The sequence below is a fragment of the Jaculus jaculus genome, chromosome 8 (genome assembly GCF_020740685.1).
Source record: "Jaculus jaculus isolate mJacJac1 chromosome 8, mJacJac1.mat.Y.cur, whole genome shotgun sequence".
Taxonomy (NCBI): domain Eukaryota; kingdom Metazoa; phylum Chordata; class Mammalia; order Rodentia; family Dipodidae; genus Jaculus; species Jaculus jaculus.
This window is the reverse complement of record NC_059109.1, coordinates 24,489,615-24,507,819: the sequence shown is the minus strand read 5'-3', so window position 1 is coordinate 24,507,819 and position 18,205 is coordinate 24,489,615. Positions and strand designations below refer to the sequence as shown.

At 35.3% G+C, this 18,205-nt stretch overlaps 1 protein-coding gene across 3 annotated transcripts in view; it reads left to right on the top strand.

The window, feature by feature from the left end:
• Adgrb3 (adhesion G protein-coupled receptor B3) overlaps positions 1 to 18,205 on the top strand; it is a 772,147-nt gene that overhangs the window by 620,008 nt on the left and 133,934 nt on the right. For all 3 annotated transcript variants that reach the window (XM_045156936.1, XM_045156937.1, XM_004653066.3), the window contains one exon: positions 1,982 to 2,084. In XM_045156936.1, coding sequence (XP_045012871.1) covers positions 1,982 to 2,084 — 103 coding nt within the window. The remainder of the gene's footprint in view (positions 1 to 1,981; positions 2,085 to 18,205) is intronic.

Sequence of the window (18,205 nt, the reverse complement as noted above, 5' to 3'; positions counted from 1 at the left end):
TCTCTCTCTCTCTCTCTCTGACTGTCTGTCGTTCTATCCTTGCAAATAAACAAAATACCTTAAAATACATTGGCATGAATAATTCATGGATTTTGAACATCAAGTGTAGAAATTATTGAAACTTATCATATTCCACAGCAATTTTTGAGGCAGTAATAAGACAATGCTGATGAAAGAAGAAACATCTAAAGGCTCTTCAGGGTGGTTAGTTTGGGATCCATTATTACTCTAACTTCTATCTTCAAGGGGAAAAATATCACTAAAATCATACTGGAGAAATGGCTCAGTAGCTAAAATGCTTGCTTGCAAACCTTGCTTGTCTGGTTTCAGTTCCTTGGTACCCACATAAGGCAGATGCACAAACTAGCACATGTATCTGGAGTTTGTTAGCAGTGGGAAGAAGCCTTGGCACATCCATAGTCTCTTTCTCTTTCTGTCTTTCTCCTTACAAATAAATATACATATGTTTTCTAAATCAATAAAGTCCTTCTAATAGTATCATTTGTGTGGCATCAATTATGGAAGCCACTAACATAAAAAAAGATTTCTTTCCCTATCTACAAAACAGGTACAACTTAATATTCATTGATATTTTACTATCCCGGGGACTATTATATAGAGAGCTCTCCAGCATGCAGAGGCAAGGCTCAGAAATTCTTGAAGAGACTTGTGTACTGAGAATCAGTAATCCTCTTTGTGTTTATTTTGTGAAGAAAATATTTTTTGTTGATAAAATCTCTCTATCTCTGTCTCCCTCTCAGTGTGTGTGTGTGTGTGTGTGTGTGTGTGTGTGTGTGTGTGTGTGCGCGCGCGCGTGTGTGTGTGTCTGTGTGTGTTTCAGTGTTACCCTTGTTTTGATTTTGCTTTAATTTCTCAAAAATGTGATAGAATTTGTGGTTTCTGACTAAGTATTTTTCAAAGATAGGCTGGAGAAGAGAAGAGAGGGGCTTATTTTGTTAGATTTTTTTTTTTTAATTAGCCAAAAAGTATTGCCTAGATCTTTGCTGCCACTGCGCACCCCCCACCCCCGCCATGGTATGTAGCATTGCACAGAGAAATCCAGGCCTTCTGTAGGCTGGGATTCTGTGTTCTGATACAAATTGAACAGGCTGAAATTCTCACAAAATACAAGACTCTCTTACCTATTGTCTCTCAGTGATTTACCATAGGGTACAGGAAAGTGAAAGAGCTCTTACCCTTTCCAGGCAAGTAGCTGGTAGAACATTTGATTCTGCACAGTTTTCACTGTGACTTACAATCTTCATGTACTGTAAAATTATATAATAGGTTATATATAAACCTTCTTCATAAAGGTAAAATATGGCTGTCATCAAGAATGTTCCAGCCTAATTAATGGTGAATTATTTGTGGAATGGATTCATTTTTACTCAGAGATAAAGAATTCTGCTTTTTACCCCACTTTGGAACATTTACTCAAGAACATAAGTAACAGCTTGACTAAATGAAATGTTTAGTAGCTGATAATACTGATGGTTTATTGAAAGTAATGACACCTTTTAGTGAACAAGACAGATATTTAAGAACTCGTGGGGGTGGGGTTCCTTTCTTATTCTCAGAGTTTCTATTGGATGATGTATATGATAATTCTGAAATGCTGTATATTTACATATATGAAAAGTCTTTAGAATAATTCAAGTATTTCCAAGAAATTTTATATCTTCTAGTTAAAAGAGTGCATTATGGCCACAGATGTGCAACTTAGGCTTTGTCAAAAATGCCATATTATACTGTAGACTACTATCTCAAAGGAAACATAAATCTGTCTTATCCATGCTATAAACTGTAAAATTTGGTCTCTAATAAAAATGTTTATGAAACTCAGATTTACATATTTTTTTTGTAAAGACTATGGTTCAGTGTGGATTTTTTTTTTTCCAGTTGAATTCCACCAATTGAACAATATAAAATTCTTCATTTCTTCAGTGAACTTTAAAGTTGAACTCTTCCTCTCTCTAACTAGGTACATACGCTCTGAGAGGTCCATAATTCTAATCAACTTCTGCCTGTCAATCATATCATCCAACATCCTCATACTGGTTGGACAGACTCAGACACATAATAAGGTATGATTGTTCATTCTTTGATTCACCCAGTATGTTTGCTTTCCCATATACCTGGTTATTGATGATGTAAACATTTTTTTCTGGATAACCTGAAAATTAAGTTTTGGTTTCTTAATAAAATATTGCTATTGTGGTTTAGAAATAATCTTCCTTTAGATCAAATTCCTGAACATACACACACACACACACACACACACACACATATATGTATATATATATGTACATATATATGTGTATATACATATATATGACAGTAAAATATAGTTAACATGTTTTAACCTACTTAAATATGTTTAGTATGTTATGAATTACATGAAAGTTCAAGGTTTATAAAGACTCTAGACTTCCAAAGCACATATTTTGATATTGTATCCCGATTGTAATAGGACTAATTGTTATATATAGTGCCTTTGTTCTTGTCTAGCTTATTAACATACTGATTCCTAAAAACAGTTAGACTAGCAATGATAGCATCGCTTTGGAAATCCAGCTCTAGAAGTGTTTAGACACAATAATCAAAATGTCAGGTAGAACTTACCCTATATGTAGGCTTATATTTTTTATAATTTCATTTTCTTACTTAAAAAATTGAATTAATGTAATTGTGTAGTCAATTTTTACTAGAATGTAAAATTATATATCCTGTTATATGAATCACCAGTTTATATGAGTAGAATGTTTATAGTTATTCCAGAAATGACTGTCTCTCCTAACCAATCTAGACAATACTCCAAGAAACCTGTATTGAGAACCTAAATTTATTCATGCCTGCCTCATTGTTTGGGGACTGCTCTTTTTCAACAATCTTATTTTCAAACATTAAATTCAATAATTATTGCTTCCATCATTTGTAATTATAAAAAACTGAGGTTGGACGTGTCTTAGCTGAGGCAGAAAGGAATACATGACAAGGAAAAACAGAAGAAAGGAGAAGTAATGGAAAAGGGAGAGGCTATAAAGCATAGTGATTAGTTAATTTTCCATGCCACCCTTCCCCTTTCCTTTTGTTGTTTGCTTGGACTGGTCTTCAGACCACTTGGTCAATTAGCACCTAGCTTCAATTTGTGCTTGAACTTTTACCTAGAAAATGAGTGCTTTCCTCTGAAGTAGGAATTATATACTGAGCACTTGAACGAGAATATATATATGGGGAGAGAGAGAGAGCATGCTAGAATGTTTGACCCAAAACACTTTGTTTCTTACTACTTTTTGCCCTGTAAGTAATATTTAGCTATAACTCTCATGGACTATGGGAAAACTGAATGATTTTTCAGTAAGAAATATGTTTTCAACTGTTTGATATGGCAAATTAAATTGTTTTACAAGTTCTAAGCCAAGTAGAATAATGTTTTTTTTTTAATAAAGTCTACTATACATTGTAATGGTTATAGTCTAAAACATGACTAACCAATAGACATTCAATGCAAGACACAAAGGAGAAACCCATGTTTAATTTACACTACTTAGTGACTACATTTAAACAAAATAAAAATTGAAATTAATTTTTACGTATTATATTTAACTCAATATGTCTATATTAACATTTCAAGATTTAATTTATATAAATATATATATAAACTTATATTAAAAGTTATATATATAACTTCTATATAAACTTATAACACAATATTTTACCATGCTTGGTGTGTATATTCAGTACTTAAAATATATCTCTTATTTGGACTAGATGCATTTCAACTGTTCTATAGTCACATGTTCATAATGACTATCATATTATGTGGATCCAGTTGTTTATGATCTTCAGAAACTAAAAGTTTCTCAGAAAGTTACATTCTACATGCCCATTTTGGTCTTCAAGAGTTTTCAATGTCCTCATTTTTTTTTTTTATAAAAATGTCTTTTTGATAACTTAAAAAATCACAAATATCAAAGGCAAGATAAGACAAATCATTTTACTTTACTGATTGTGATAAATGGGAAATATGTGCTTATTAAAAAAATAACTTTTATTTGGATTGGTCTCTCCCCAGGAAATTAACTATAGAATAGATTCCATGTGGTTTTAGAACCACTGTGAGCTTGCTCCAGATTAACTATGCTAATTTTTGCTGCTCGTTATTGATGCTGGTAGGGAGGAGTGGATAGTAGGCGGTGGTGATAATGTGGTTTCTGTTATTAAATCTGCATAGATATTCTTCAAGTTTATGGCAATTCATAGTGGAGTGTGTTTGAGATAAAAATGGGGTTTACAAAAGCTGGAATTTTATTCTTACTCTCAGCAATAAAAAAATCTTCTAATAGGAATAATTATGTATCATATATGCTTGGGATTTAATAAATTTGGTCCTATTTGATTTTATATGTGAGATTTCATTGGTCAAAGTTTATATGCCTGTCTAACTGCATTTGAGATGTATGATTTTTATTTAAAAGATTAAAATTCCACATTATCCATAAATATGATCTATGTGTACTCTAAGAATGTACTTTTAAAAGCAAAGATACAGATTGGTGACTACAGTACTTCTTTTTGGTGCATATGCAGGCAATTTAGTGTCTATGGACAATTTGTAGTTGAGTTAGTCTGATTTCTATTTTTGACTTTGCTGACAAGTTTGGACTGGTGCTTTAGCATTACCCACTAGGAAAATAGAAACGTCTGAGAGAGATTCTTGATAAACAAATTATTTGGTACTGCCTCTTGAAAATCATTACATATAGTTTATACAAAACTGGCATGTGTTGTGGATGTTCAGAAGCATTTTGCAATGTTGTGCTATCATCTTCATCTGAATTTCTGATGAAATATAACTGGCCTGATTATTTTGTGTCTGGGTATCTCTGCTTGCTTTTGAATTGAGACAGAAACAAGCCAAAATAATACATTGTTTGAAATATGAATATATTATAGACTTTAAGCTACGGATTTAATTGCTGGCCATAAAACAATGAAACAAATACACTTTCTCATAACTCTTCAAATGCTACATAAAACATTAATTATAACTTATTTTATGATATATTGAGCTTTTCTCATGAAGCAACTTTGTGCTTCGATCTCTTTATATGGTTAAAACCAACCAGAATATTAACATTGGACTCAAATTTATTTGTCAAGTGTTTACAACATTTAAATTTTTATTTATTTGTTTATTCATTTATTTATTTATTTATTATTTATGAGAGAGAGAAAGAGAGAGAGTGAGAAAGGGCATGCCATGGCCTCTAATCACTGCAAATGAACTGCAGATGCATGTGCCACCTTGTGTATCTGGCTTATGTGAGTAATGAGGAACTGCACTTAGGTCCTCAGGCTTTGCAGGCAAGCACATTAACCTCTAAGCCATCTCTGCAGCAACAAGTGTTTACCTCTTGAGGTGTACATATGCATTTTATGGAGCTGTATAGACTATTTTTGACACTGTTATTTTGAGAAAGGATGATTTTAGGTACAAATAAATTAAGAAAATAAGGTTTTTAATCACAAAATTATATTTCTGCTGTTTTCTAAAAGTCTTTGAGGTGATTTACATTATAAAAGCATTTCATAGTAATCAACTGATGAAGACAAAGTTAGAAAAAATGTTTTTATTTGGGGTAAACAGATTAAAAGTTGATCTTTGGGTTTATTTATGTATATAGTATTGAAATATATAATTAGATATGTCTTTTAATGCATTCCTTTAGAAGATACAGAAAACTTCTGCCTTGGAGCACTTTTTAAAAATTACATTATCTACAAAATTGTCTTCCTCTTGTGCTCATATTCTCTTACTAAATATGATGTTTTCTTTTTATTCTGTAGTGTGTATCAGAATATTTAATATAATTGGACCAAATTTGAAGACTATAGACAATGGAAGATTTTTTTAATATTTTATTTTTTATTTTTATTTATTTGAGAGGAGGGCAGAGAAGGGGGCAGAGAGAGAATGGTCGAGCCAGGGCCTTCAGCCTCTGCAAAGAAGCTCCGGATGCATGTGCCCCTTGTGCATCTGGCTTACATGGGTCCTGGGGTCCTTTGGTTTTGCAGGCAAATCCCTTAACTGCTAAGCCATCTTTCCAGCCCAGTGGAAGATTTTTTATTTGGTGAGATTCATGATTTATAAGAATGAAACCCTCAATTTGAGTACCTTTTCACTGGGTCAAGCACTCTGTATTTCTAATTCTCTCATGGCTCTTTAGCCAAAGACCCATCTTCTTCATGCCTTTACTTACACCCTTGGCTTCTGACTGCCTATCTATTCTCATATTCAGAAATGGGCTATTAAATATGTGCCCCCAAGCTAGCCACACTGGTCCCTGGACCTTGCAAAAGCAGACAATCCCTACCTTTGTGATTCAGTGTTCCAGCTGTTTTGCTAGGAAATATCTATTTCTCAGTTAGAGGTGACTAAAAGCATCTAAGAACTTAAGCCAGATGACCTAAGTATCCTAAATACTCCACTTTTAGTGGTGCAATCTGGACTCTCTAGACCATAGTTTCTTGTTCAGATTACATAAGGTAGTACCTACAAAGCACCGAACCCAGACCCCTGTACTTTGTAATGATTCCTTAAATATTCATTGAAATTATAGCAGTGATAGTGAGGATTCTGAGATGTACATCTGATTTTTCTCTTCTCCTTTGAGCTTCAAGCTTCCTCTTGTCCATTTTCCTACTCACAGCTACTTTGTACAGTGTGTTCTTTCTCATTCCATGCCAATACAATTCTTAAAAGTTAAATGCCTTCCTATCCCTATTTCATATGCTAGAATTGTGAAAGTTATCCTTAATAACTCCTTGTTCTCACATATTAAATGGAATATACCATCTATCTGTGCCATTTCAGCCTTAAAGTACTTCTCAAACCCAGGTTCTTATCTCTACAAAGTGCTGAACATCCTCAAAACTGCTGCTTGCAACAGCAGCAAATTCATCTTCGACACAGTAGCCCAAATGTTAGAACTAGAATTCAAATCTAATGATGTTACATCCCTGTGTAAACATTGACTGTGTGTCAGCTCCTAGAAAGATGCTTTTGCAAGTATGATCAGATGCAAGCAATGAACCATATTTTAATCCATGAATATTTTTATTCACTGCTTTTCTTAAAACAATGTAATGGATCTTTCTTACAGTGGAAATCAGGAAAGAGTTCTGTCACTTTTTTTTTTTTTTTTTTTTTTTTTTTAATGAGGCAGGGTCTCTCTCTAGCTCAGGCTGACCTGGTTAATTCACTATGTACTCTCAGGGTGGCCTCAAACCCTTAGTGATGTTCCTACCTCTGCCTCCCAAGTGCTGGGATTAGAGGCATGCGCCGCCACACCCAGCTCAAGTTCTGTCACTTTTAAGACTTGAGAAAAGACTAATTTTAAAGACTGACCTCTCTGTCTACATTCTACTTTGTAGGATTTTATTCCATTATACCTGCAACACTACATTGCTAAGAGTTCTTCAAAGTCAATGGTTGTCTTCTTGTTCATGCTATTTAACCTAAAGCATTTCTCCCTTGCAAAACACCATCTATCTTTGTACAAGGGTTCATCATGCTTATGTGTATTCTCTGACCCTCTGTATCATTCCTTTTTCCCTTGAAGAAAAACTCCTTTATCTTCTCTGTTTATATATTCCTACTTTGGAATCCATGATCCCCAGTGTAATATATATATATATATATATATATATATATATATATTCTAAATATTTATTTTGACATAGAGAAAAAGGGAGAGAAAGTGAGAGAGCAAGTACTGGGCACTGCAGGACCTACTGCCACTGTTAACAACCTCCAGACGCATGTGCCACTTTGTGCATCTGGCTTTATGTGGGTATTGAACCTGGGCCATCAGGGTTTGCAAACAAGTGTCTTTAACTGCTAAGCCAATCCTCTAGGCCTGCTGTTTTATATTGTATTTCCTGTTTCCAGCCAGACTATACTAGCAAGACAGTATTCTTCCAGGCCAGAAAGTAGTTATACTCATTTTAAATTCATTGCAACATGTAGTCCCAATATTATAAGTATATAACAGATGTGTATTAGTGAACAAGTAAATTCTGATGGTTAATCTTGATTGCCAATTTGAATGGATTAAGAAATACCTAGATTAGAAACCCACACTCCAAAAACAATTGTGAGTGCATTTCCAGAGGTTATTAGAATATGAGGATTCTAAACTAATGAATGATTTAATTCATAGATGGATTCAATATTTTTAGTTAAGAATAAACTTTTTATGAACACATCATATGTTGGTCTGTCATTTTCTTCCTCCCGGACTCCACTCCTTACTAGGTTGCTGATATTCACCATGGAGCTGTAGGTTATGAGTTGTGAGAAAAGCAGTCAGTTATTGTGGACTGGTAAAGAATGTCTCTGTATATTCCTTCCTGCCCTGTGGCTCTCACTGCCACCTGTTCTGCAAAAATCTCTGAGAACTGATGAGTCTGTTTTAAGTCCACGTTAGTGTTGAGCTCTTAGCAGCTTTGGAGTTTCTGCTTTGGCACGTTTTGAGTATCCTCAGTGTGTGTCTCCGCCATCCTGGAGCAGGTTATGAGGCTCACTATGGAAGCAACACTCTTGTTCATCTCACCATTTCCTCAGTGCTTTCACCTGGGCCCTCGCTGCTCTGTGAGAGAGTCAGCTATCTCTTTTTGTTGTGAGATTTTGGTTGACCTCAGTTCTCACTGCTTTCTGATTTCATCTCTGGAGCTCTGGAAGTTAGATTCAAAATGTGATTATACTTTTGGATGTAAGGAAGATAGATCCTAGAAAGAGGAAGTAGGTCACTAGGTTTGTGCCTTTGAGGACTCTATCTTTACCTGGCCCCTTTCTCTTATTTTGCTGTTTGTTTCTGCTTCTCTATGAGGTAAACAGCATTTTCCTGCATATGTTCTTGGTACCATATTGTTCTTTCTCACCACAAGCCCAGAAAGGAAGGGCCAAAGACAATGGATTGAAATCTTCTAAGACCATGAACTATAATAGCTCTTTCTTCCCTTAAGATGCTTTTGTGAAGTATTTTGTGCTGATGATGTAAAGATAACTAGCATATAAATGAATTTACTTAAACCTATCATTTGGTTCTATGACGTTAACAGCTGCAGTTAGTTTCACAAAGTATTATTTTCTCACTCTAGTCATGGTATCAAGTAATCTGATAAATATGAATTTCCTTGGGACTTGTTATCTCAGAGCTTGAAGTGATTGATGGCAGGCTATGATGATGACCTATTTCCTGAATTTTAGTTAAAGAGACTATAAAATCTCACAAATCTTTTTTTCTGTGATAAATCATGCAAAATAATATTCATAACTTCAAATATAAATGTGCTTAGTCTTCTCTTACTAGACAAATCCTGCCAATAATGTCCCAAATAAGTGTTTGTTATCTCTAAAAATATACGTGTGAGTCTAATGGCTGAAGCTAAAGCCTATTTGGATTTATTAAAATCTAATTTGTTCATTGACTGTTGTGTCTGCAGAACCATTTGATATAATAAGCTTATGCATGATTCATTTGAGTACATTTTGAGGCATCTTAGCACCTCTGCTTAGGTTCTTCTTCATTCATACAAACCTTTAGCAAACTAAGGAACAGAATTGTTACTTTACAAAATTCTCCAGCTCATGGAACTGAGGGCATCTTCCAGTGTTGTTAACAGTGTATCACAATGTGATTCCAGAGACTTTCTTATCCCCACGTAAACTACAAATTGGACAGAACCAAAGGCCAAACTACAATGAGACAAAACAGGACAAAAGATCAATATGTAGGATGGGTTCAAGATAGGTAAAACACATGACAGTGGAAGTATTTGACAGTACGGAGTTACTGAAATAGTTCAGATGTCAGCTTCGATGGACATGAAAGCTGGTTTTGATGTTCAGGGCATCTTCCTAATTCCGACTGAGGAGAACCCTTGAAGAGTGAGCACTTATTCAACAGGGCGGAAGCCGAACATGGCCTCTGTGTTATGTAGGCAATTACCTAGAATAGTGTCAGTCCTGCTCTTACCTCCTTACTGGCTGTCTTCAGGGAGTTAAATGACATAAAGACTTCTTGACTTGGCCCTTCCATGTTGGCCATCTTTCTGTCCTTTATTTTAGATCTCACACTCAGGACTTCTCATCTGGATTTCCACATCAGTGTTCTCCTTCTGGCCTGTTCCTTTAGATACATTTCATGTTCTTCCTCTCTGCTCCCTGTGAGGACTTTGTGTTTGCTTGCTTGTCCAGCAAGTCTCATGTCCACGGGCTGCTGTTGCCCCAGTGCTTCTATACTTGTTTTGTCCTTTGCCTGTTCAGGTTCTACTATCCTTAGTAAATGACTTAACACAACTCCCCTTAGTGAAGCTCCTTCATCACTCCTTTCTGCCCTCATAGCACATAGTTTATACTATCTCTAATATTAGTACACTCATATTGTTTTATAACTTTATTTGCTGATAAGCTTTGGCCAGTGTGATTTTCAAGAGAGATGCTTTTCTACTTCTGGTCTCTAAGCTTACTTTGTCATACATTGAATAAAACCAATAATGTCATATGAATGAATGAAGTTATGATTATATCTATTAATAACAGATAAAATGGGTATCAATAAGGAAAAAATCAATGGGAAATAAGGGAAAAAGTATAGCCACTTCTGCATTGGAAGTTCAGTTTAGAATAACTGCAACCAAGTTAGTTTTTGTGATGTTGTTGTTGCTATATGATGAGATAAGGGGTTGAGAGCACTAGACACTTACTGAATGCTTTTGAGACCCTGCTTTGATAGGAGATAGCTGTGTTAAATTGGATTTTCTCCTGGTGCAAGATATCTGAAAAAGAACTTGAGAACTTGAGTGCTCTCTAGGAATCTTATGAAAACATTAAAGTTTGTCTCTTTTTCCTCCCTTGGATTCAAACCTGTAAAGACATTGTCAACATCTCCTATGATTTTGTTTTTAACCTTTCCCTTCAATGTTCATAGTATGAACTGGTATGAAGTTCAGCTAATGTCAACACAAAAAGCATGCTTCAGCCTACCTTATTAGAATTCTTAAGATACTATAAAATATTGACGTGCTACATAAGAACCACAGAAAGTATATTTGAGTACACAGAAACTGAAAGGCCCTTGAGTTATGATTATATATTACAGATTATAGATGCTTCTTTTCCTCCTCTTGCAGCACTGAAGCCATGCTAGGAAAACTACTCTACCGCTGTTACAACCCTAGCTCCTATAATATATTTTTCAGTGGGCCAATATGCTAACAAGGTTGCCATTGAAGATCTTTTTGCCAAGGCTAAATGTATCTCCTGAGGAAATTGGAATGATATGAAGAATAATAGAGGGTTCTTTCCATGGCTACACTAGAACCTACTTGAGAGGTTGGCAACTCTGGGGATAGACTTCTAGTAAATATCCTTGATGTTGCAGGTCATGCAGTCTCTATTGAATCTACTCAGTTCTGCTGAAGTAGCTCTGGCCACACATGATCATGAAGGAGAGGGTGTGGCTAGGTTTGAACTGGAGCTGTCTTTTGCCAACCTTGAGAAATCCTAAATTTTCTAAAAGTATTAGTATCGACAGAGACATAAAAACTACAATGCAAGTTGAGGCCAGACTATTTTAGGGCTGATGCCTTTATGTAAAAACGACCTCTAGTTCTGAAATATCTACTTAAGATTTAGCCTGGATAGCCTGCAGAACTGGAACAGGAGACCTTTGGCACTATAAGAAAAGACCTCCGCAGAGATAAAAAGGGGTGCAAAGCACTTTGAATTTCTATTTTGGGAACAAGAACTAAACACAGAATTTCTTCACCTGTAAGTATAGGTTGCCAATATATAAAAATACAAAAACACAAATCAAATCACTCATAGCCAAGCAGAGGATTTTATAGGCTGAAGAAGCTGAGAGTAGCTAACAAATGCCCAATGCACGAGACAACAAAGCTTGCTTTCTTTGATGGAGAAAACTTCTTAAAGTAGAACAGTCAATATTAATCCTTTTATTAGAGAAAGTCTCTGACAATTTTAACAGAAAAATAAAATCTAAAACAGAAAATAGGGCATACAAGAGTACAGCTAATCTCCACTCAGTCAGTTATCCCATAGACTCCTCTCTCTGCTTCTCTGGCCCTTCCTCTAAGGAAAAGTGGGATATTATTATGTATATTAGTACATAAGCATTGGTATAGCAAGCTTAAGAACTAAAGGCCTATACTTGAGAGGTGGGGGGAGAACATTGTAGGATTAAAGCCTGTTTCTCACTTCTTTTGTAATGCCTAGTCAGTTAATTTTAAATCTTGCTCCTTAAAGAACAAAGTAGGCATAAAACTTAGCAGAATGTAGGTATTAACTATAAAATTTAAGATGTTGAAACTCAAAATTAGAAAATGGAAACATTTTTACTCATTATAGGCTATTAGATTCAATACAAGGTTAATATTTCAACTAGAATGTAAAAAAGGAAATGATTAGTGTGGGTAGTAAAAATGTAAACAGAATTTTAACTCACTAGCATTCATAATGAGAGCCAGTGGAAATATTTTTGTATAAAATTACAGTATGCTTCTAACGTGGATTAGGAGCAAAACATCTTTTTGCTTCAAAGTAATTACTTAGCTAGGGACAGGCCAATAGAAACAAAGATGCCACTCTGCCCTGCTGGACTGGAACTGAAGTCTGATCCAGTCTCATCCAAGACGTTTGAAGCAGCAGCATCCTAATTCTTCCTCAGCAAAAACAACACCTTCTTGTCATAAGTCATAAATCAGACCCCTGGGTGCCCATCAGCCAATCAGGATCCTTCTTACACACCTGAGCCTGGTGATGAGACTCATACAAGTTGGATGCCTGACTCTCATGAATGGACCTAAGCCACATGTGAGAGACACTTCCCTCTAAGTCTCCTCCCCCTCCAAGAGAAACTTCTATTCTCAGTGTAAAGGAAATTTAATCCCTGGTCTTTTCCTCTCCCCTCCCAGCGGTGTTGGAGGTGGTGAGGAAGTTCTCTTTCATGCTTTTTCTTCCTTTCTGTTTTCATCCTATCCTTAACAAATTCTCATTACTCATCTTTTGCTGTGTCTGTTTTTCAATCCTTTGATGACTTGCAGAAGGACCTGAAGGTTCATGAGTTTGGTGGGGGTGTCTCCTGCATCATTACAGATTCCTCCCAAACCTCTAATTTACATTTGGTAGATGATACTTCAATATGCATACACAAGTAGAACTTTTGAGATTTTGAATGAACGTGATTTGCATATCTTTAAAATCCCTATTGGTGATTAAACTACATTTGTATTTAAAGGTGATTTTTTCCTAATTCATAATAATGATGTTTATTTCTTTTGTAATATTCAAATTAGTTTCAGTTTTCTGGTTCTATTTTTTTCATATACTTATGTTTTTCTCTTGTTGGAAATAAGTGTGCATAACTCTGTTTAGAAACCTTTGGTACCTATTTTTCCAATCTGCAAAATAAAGCTGAAGAGTAAAATTTGTATACCTAAGGAAAAGCATGTTGTATTGCAATGAAAAAGATAGTTTGGGGGCTGGAGAGATGTCTCAGCAGTTAAGATGCTTGCCCACAAAGCCTAATGAACTAGTCTGATTCAAGTAACATGAAGCCAGATGCACAAAGTGGCACTTGCATCTGAAGTTCATTTCCACTGGTTGGAGGCCCTGATGTGCCCATTCACTCCGTTTGTCTCTTTTTTATTTCTCTGTCTCTTTCTCTCCCTCCTTCTCTCTCTCTGCTTGCAAATAAATAATATTAAAAAAAAAAAAGAAGGAAAGAAAAAGGATCCGGGCGTGGTGGCACACACCTTTAATCCCAGTACTCAGGAGGCAGAGATAGGAGGATTGCCATGAGTTCAAGGCCACCCTGAGATAACAGAGTTAATTCCAGGTCAGCCTGGACCAGAGTGAGACCCTACCTTGAAAAACCAAAAAAAAAAAAAAAAAAAAAAAAAAAAGAAAAAGGACAGTCTGAATTTGTTAACTATTGGTATCTAATAAATTATCTTAAAATCTAGCAGCTCATACAAACAATAAATAGTTATAACTGTCAGTTTCCATGAATCAGGAACTTATGAGTGACCTAGCCATGCAGCACTGGGCCAGTGTCTCTCATGAGGTGACAATGATGGGTCATAGCCACAGAAACCTGGATGGTTGATGGGGCTACAACATCCATAAGACATGATTCTAGGTGAAATCGGACTGACTGACTAACTGAAAATTTTTAAGCTTTACCACTTACTGGCTCTGTGTCATTTATCAGGTTATTTAACTAGTGATACATTAACACTGTAATTTATATCATGATTCTTGCCTGCCTAAAACCTTCTTTTAGTTAGAACAAGTGAAGCTTCAGTTACTCTGAGAATGAAGTCAAAAACCCATCACACATCCTCAAGCCCATACATGACTTGACGCCTGTGTCCTTGTCCTACCTTAGAACCTCATACTCATTAATTCTTCACTCTGCTCCTGATGCACTGGCTAGTCACTAGAAATACTATAGAAACATAAGCCAAAAGGCTGGTGACCAAAAGATCAAAGTCATTTTCAATGATTTTTTTCCATCCTTATGTACTTTGCTTAAATACAGCCCTTTTCCTTGCTATCTGGATTTCCATATACTTCCTCTGCCATCAGCCTTCTTCATTCTTTTGATTAACCTGCTTCACTTAACCTGGGTCCTACAGTTGAAAGCTATTCCTCTCATAAAAGCTTTCTTTTTGAAATACCCATTTACCTAAACCCATGTTTTGGTAATAATTTTTCCATTATCTCAAGAATTAGATTTGTTTTATTTTTTCACTTTCATAGTCCTTTCTTTAATTTGAACTCATAGTCTTATTTAACTTCTGAGGAGCACTATGTGTTTGATTTGTTTTATATAGCAGGACAGTGCATTAGAGTACAACATCTGATTATATAATAGGTACTCATTAAATACTTTTAAATGAATGAGGAAAAGAAATGACCATGCCCCAGCTGTCCTTTTATAATCTAGAATCAGAAAGAACATGATGTGATGATCAAGTGAGATTGTACCAAGGATAGTACCTGGAACACAACTAGCTTTTCTTACTAAATAAAGTATGGTTGATACACAATTTATTTATATATTTCTGCTACATAAATGGTATTTAATACAAATGGTTCTTGTGAAATAAATCCACAATTCTCATATCCATCAACTGACAGTTACCTTGTTGTCATTTGAAGAACATATAAAATCTACACTACCTACCAATTTCAAGTGTACAATACATGTTACTAATTACAGCTGCTATAATCACTAGCTCTCAGAACAAAGCTGTCTTTTAACTGAAAGTTTGTGCCCTTTTAATTGAGGTAAAATTTACATGCAGGGAAATGCTAGTGAATAATATGTTTTGACCTGCATCTACTATATTCCCAAGACTCCAATTAGGACATAGAACATTTACCTCACTAGAGTGGTCTTTCTGGTCTCTTTCCAGTCGGTTTCCATCTTCTTTAGTCAGCCATTGTTCTGATTTCTGTAATCATCTAAGAACTCTGTCCATTTATGTGTTTCAAGTAAGTGGAATCATACACTATATTTTTTCTCTGACTCTTTTTACTTAACACATTATTTAAGAGATGCAATTACATGATCACATATGTTAATAGGGAATTCCTTTATTTTACCAGTATAGTTACATGGTGTGAAAGAATCATAATTTGTTCATTCATGTTCAATTGATAACTTTTTAAATATTTTTGTTATTATGAATAAAGCCATATTATAATCATTAAAATATAGACATATGCTGTCAATTTTGAGAGGGGTGCTAAATGCCTAGAAGTGGACGTACTTGATTTAAAGACAGGCTAGATTATTTTTAATTTAAAAAATGCAAGATACAAACTGCTGGACACTCTTCCTACTATGATCATACCACATTACTCTGTTGCCAATAATTTATGATGACCCCAGTATTCCACTTTTTTGCCAACATTTTAACTTATGCTTCCTTAAGACTTTCAGCCCTTTCATATGCATATTGGCTATTTTACATTTTCTGTGGTGGTATCTATTTGTTTTCTTTATTTTGCTATTTGAACTGTTGTTTTAATATAGTCCTGTGTGTATGTGTGTATGTCCACACATGTATGTGAGAGTGTGTGTGTGGGTGGGGAGAGAAATTTAGTATCTTCTATCGAATAGAAGTAGTAAATTTTATAATGCTCATATATAATACTTTTACAGTTTGTTTTGTGGCTTCAATATGCTATATGGCTTTGCTTTTAATCTCAGTTCATATGCAGATTTTTGATTCATATGAAATTAGCTTTTGAATGTGATGTGAAGTAGGGGTTGGGTTTATTTTATTCCATGTGGATATGGGTCTTAAATTGTTATTGTATATTTTAAAGGTTTTCCTTTTCCATTGAATTGTTCTCATTCATTCTCATATTCATTCAAATAATGTGTAGCTCTACTTTTGGAATTTCTGTCTTATTTTGTTCTTCTATATTTTCATTCTTATGTCAATACTTTGGTCTCTATTACTTTCTGTGGTGTTATATTTTCTGGAAATTAGAGAATTTTAGTTTACTAATTCCAGCTAAGTTTTTCAAGATAATTTTGTCTAACCTAGATCCTTCACGTAAATTTGTCTGATCATGGTTCTTTAGGTGTACTAATAAAATTTAGAATAAACTTCTAAATGTCTAAAGAATAAAAAAAAAAAACCTGCTGCAATATTGCTAGCATTGTGTTCAACCTTCAAGTTATTTTAGAGATGATTTCTGTTTTTAATAATGATTATTATTCATCTATATGATTCATAGTTTGAGAGCACAAGAGAGCTTTTCTCAGTTCCTGCTGGGCTTAACTCATGTAGCTGAGGTGCCAGAAAGAAATAGATGGCCCACAAGGCCATACCAGGAGTCAGAGACTCTCCTGTTCATGATGCACATGGATGAGGGATCAGGAAATGCAAAAAAGGGAATGAACAGAGGTATATTTGTCAAGGATATAGAAGACCCCCCCCAAAAAAAATGAGAAGATTGAAGGAGAGAGAGAATGATAGGGAGTAGCCGCTGAGCTGCTTAGTCTTATTTATGGAGGGAATGGGATAAAGACTGAGGTAATTTTTACGAGATTGGTTGTTCCTATTAAGTGTTGCTTGCCTAAGAAGTGTAGGACCCATACATACCTATTTGTGCTCCTTCATCCCAAATGAGAAAAAGACGATGCCTTGACCCTTCAGAGGAATGATCAGATCAGGCCTCATGGTTATCTTGTCCACTCACTTCCAAGGGGTTTTAGTTATTTTGAAGGCTGCTAGCTGAGTCTTGTCTTTTTTTTTTTTTTTTTTTTTTTTTTGTCTTTGAACCATGATTGTGGCTTGCAATGAATGGTTACCTTGATTGGCTTGTCACTCACTATGGACCCTGCCCTTATTGCCTGAAGGAGCTCACTTATATCTGTTAGGGATAGTAGGTATGGGTTGAGTATACAAAAAAGTCACTAACAAGTTGTAATCAATCATAGAGGTGCTGAAGATAAGGTGTTTCACAAATTCCAGTGTTTAAGGCACTGACAGTATGCTTACCACTCATGTCAAGCGTAGATGAAGGGAAATGAGACTCCATGGAGTGACTACTTTGTGCTCTAGGGAAAATATTCTGCTCAAAGCAAGTGTTTTCATTTTCTTGTCCTTTAATCCTTTTGACTTTGTACATGATTACTTCTTAGATATGTTTTCTTCTAACAGCTGAACATTTTCCTCCCAGAATACTACATATTGCCACTGCATAAACATTTGTGGTGCAATTGCAAAACTGGCTTTATTTTCTTAAGCATTCTTCAGCTTGTTTATTACCAGCTGAGGGACAACCTGTTTTTAAGATTAAATACTCATGAGCCCATTTTCTCATTAGCTTGTGGGAGGTATGTCCTATATCACAGAAATAGTATGTGTAGAGTGCTTTTAAAAAGCACCTTTGCAGAGGTTGGCATAGTAGTCGCATTCTTGTTGCTAGGACAAAACACCCAACCAGAGAATCTCAAGGAAGGAGTTTATTTCAGCTTACAGTCTCAAAGGAAAATTACGTCATGGCAGGAAAAGTATGGTGCCAGTAGCGGTGGGGAAGTCACATCTCCAAAGCAGCTAGAAACAGTTTAAGTATGCTGACTCTGACGGC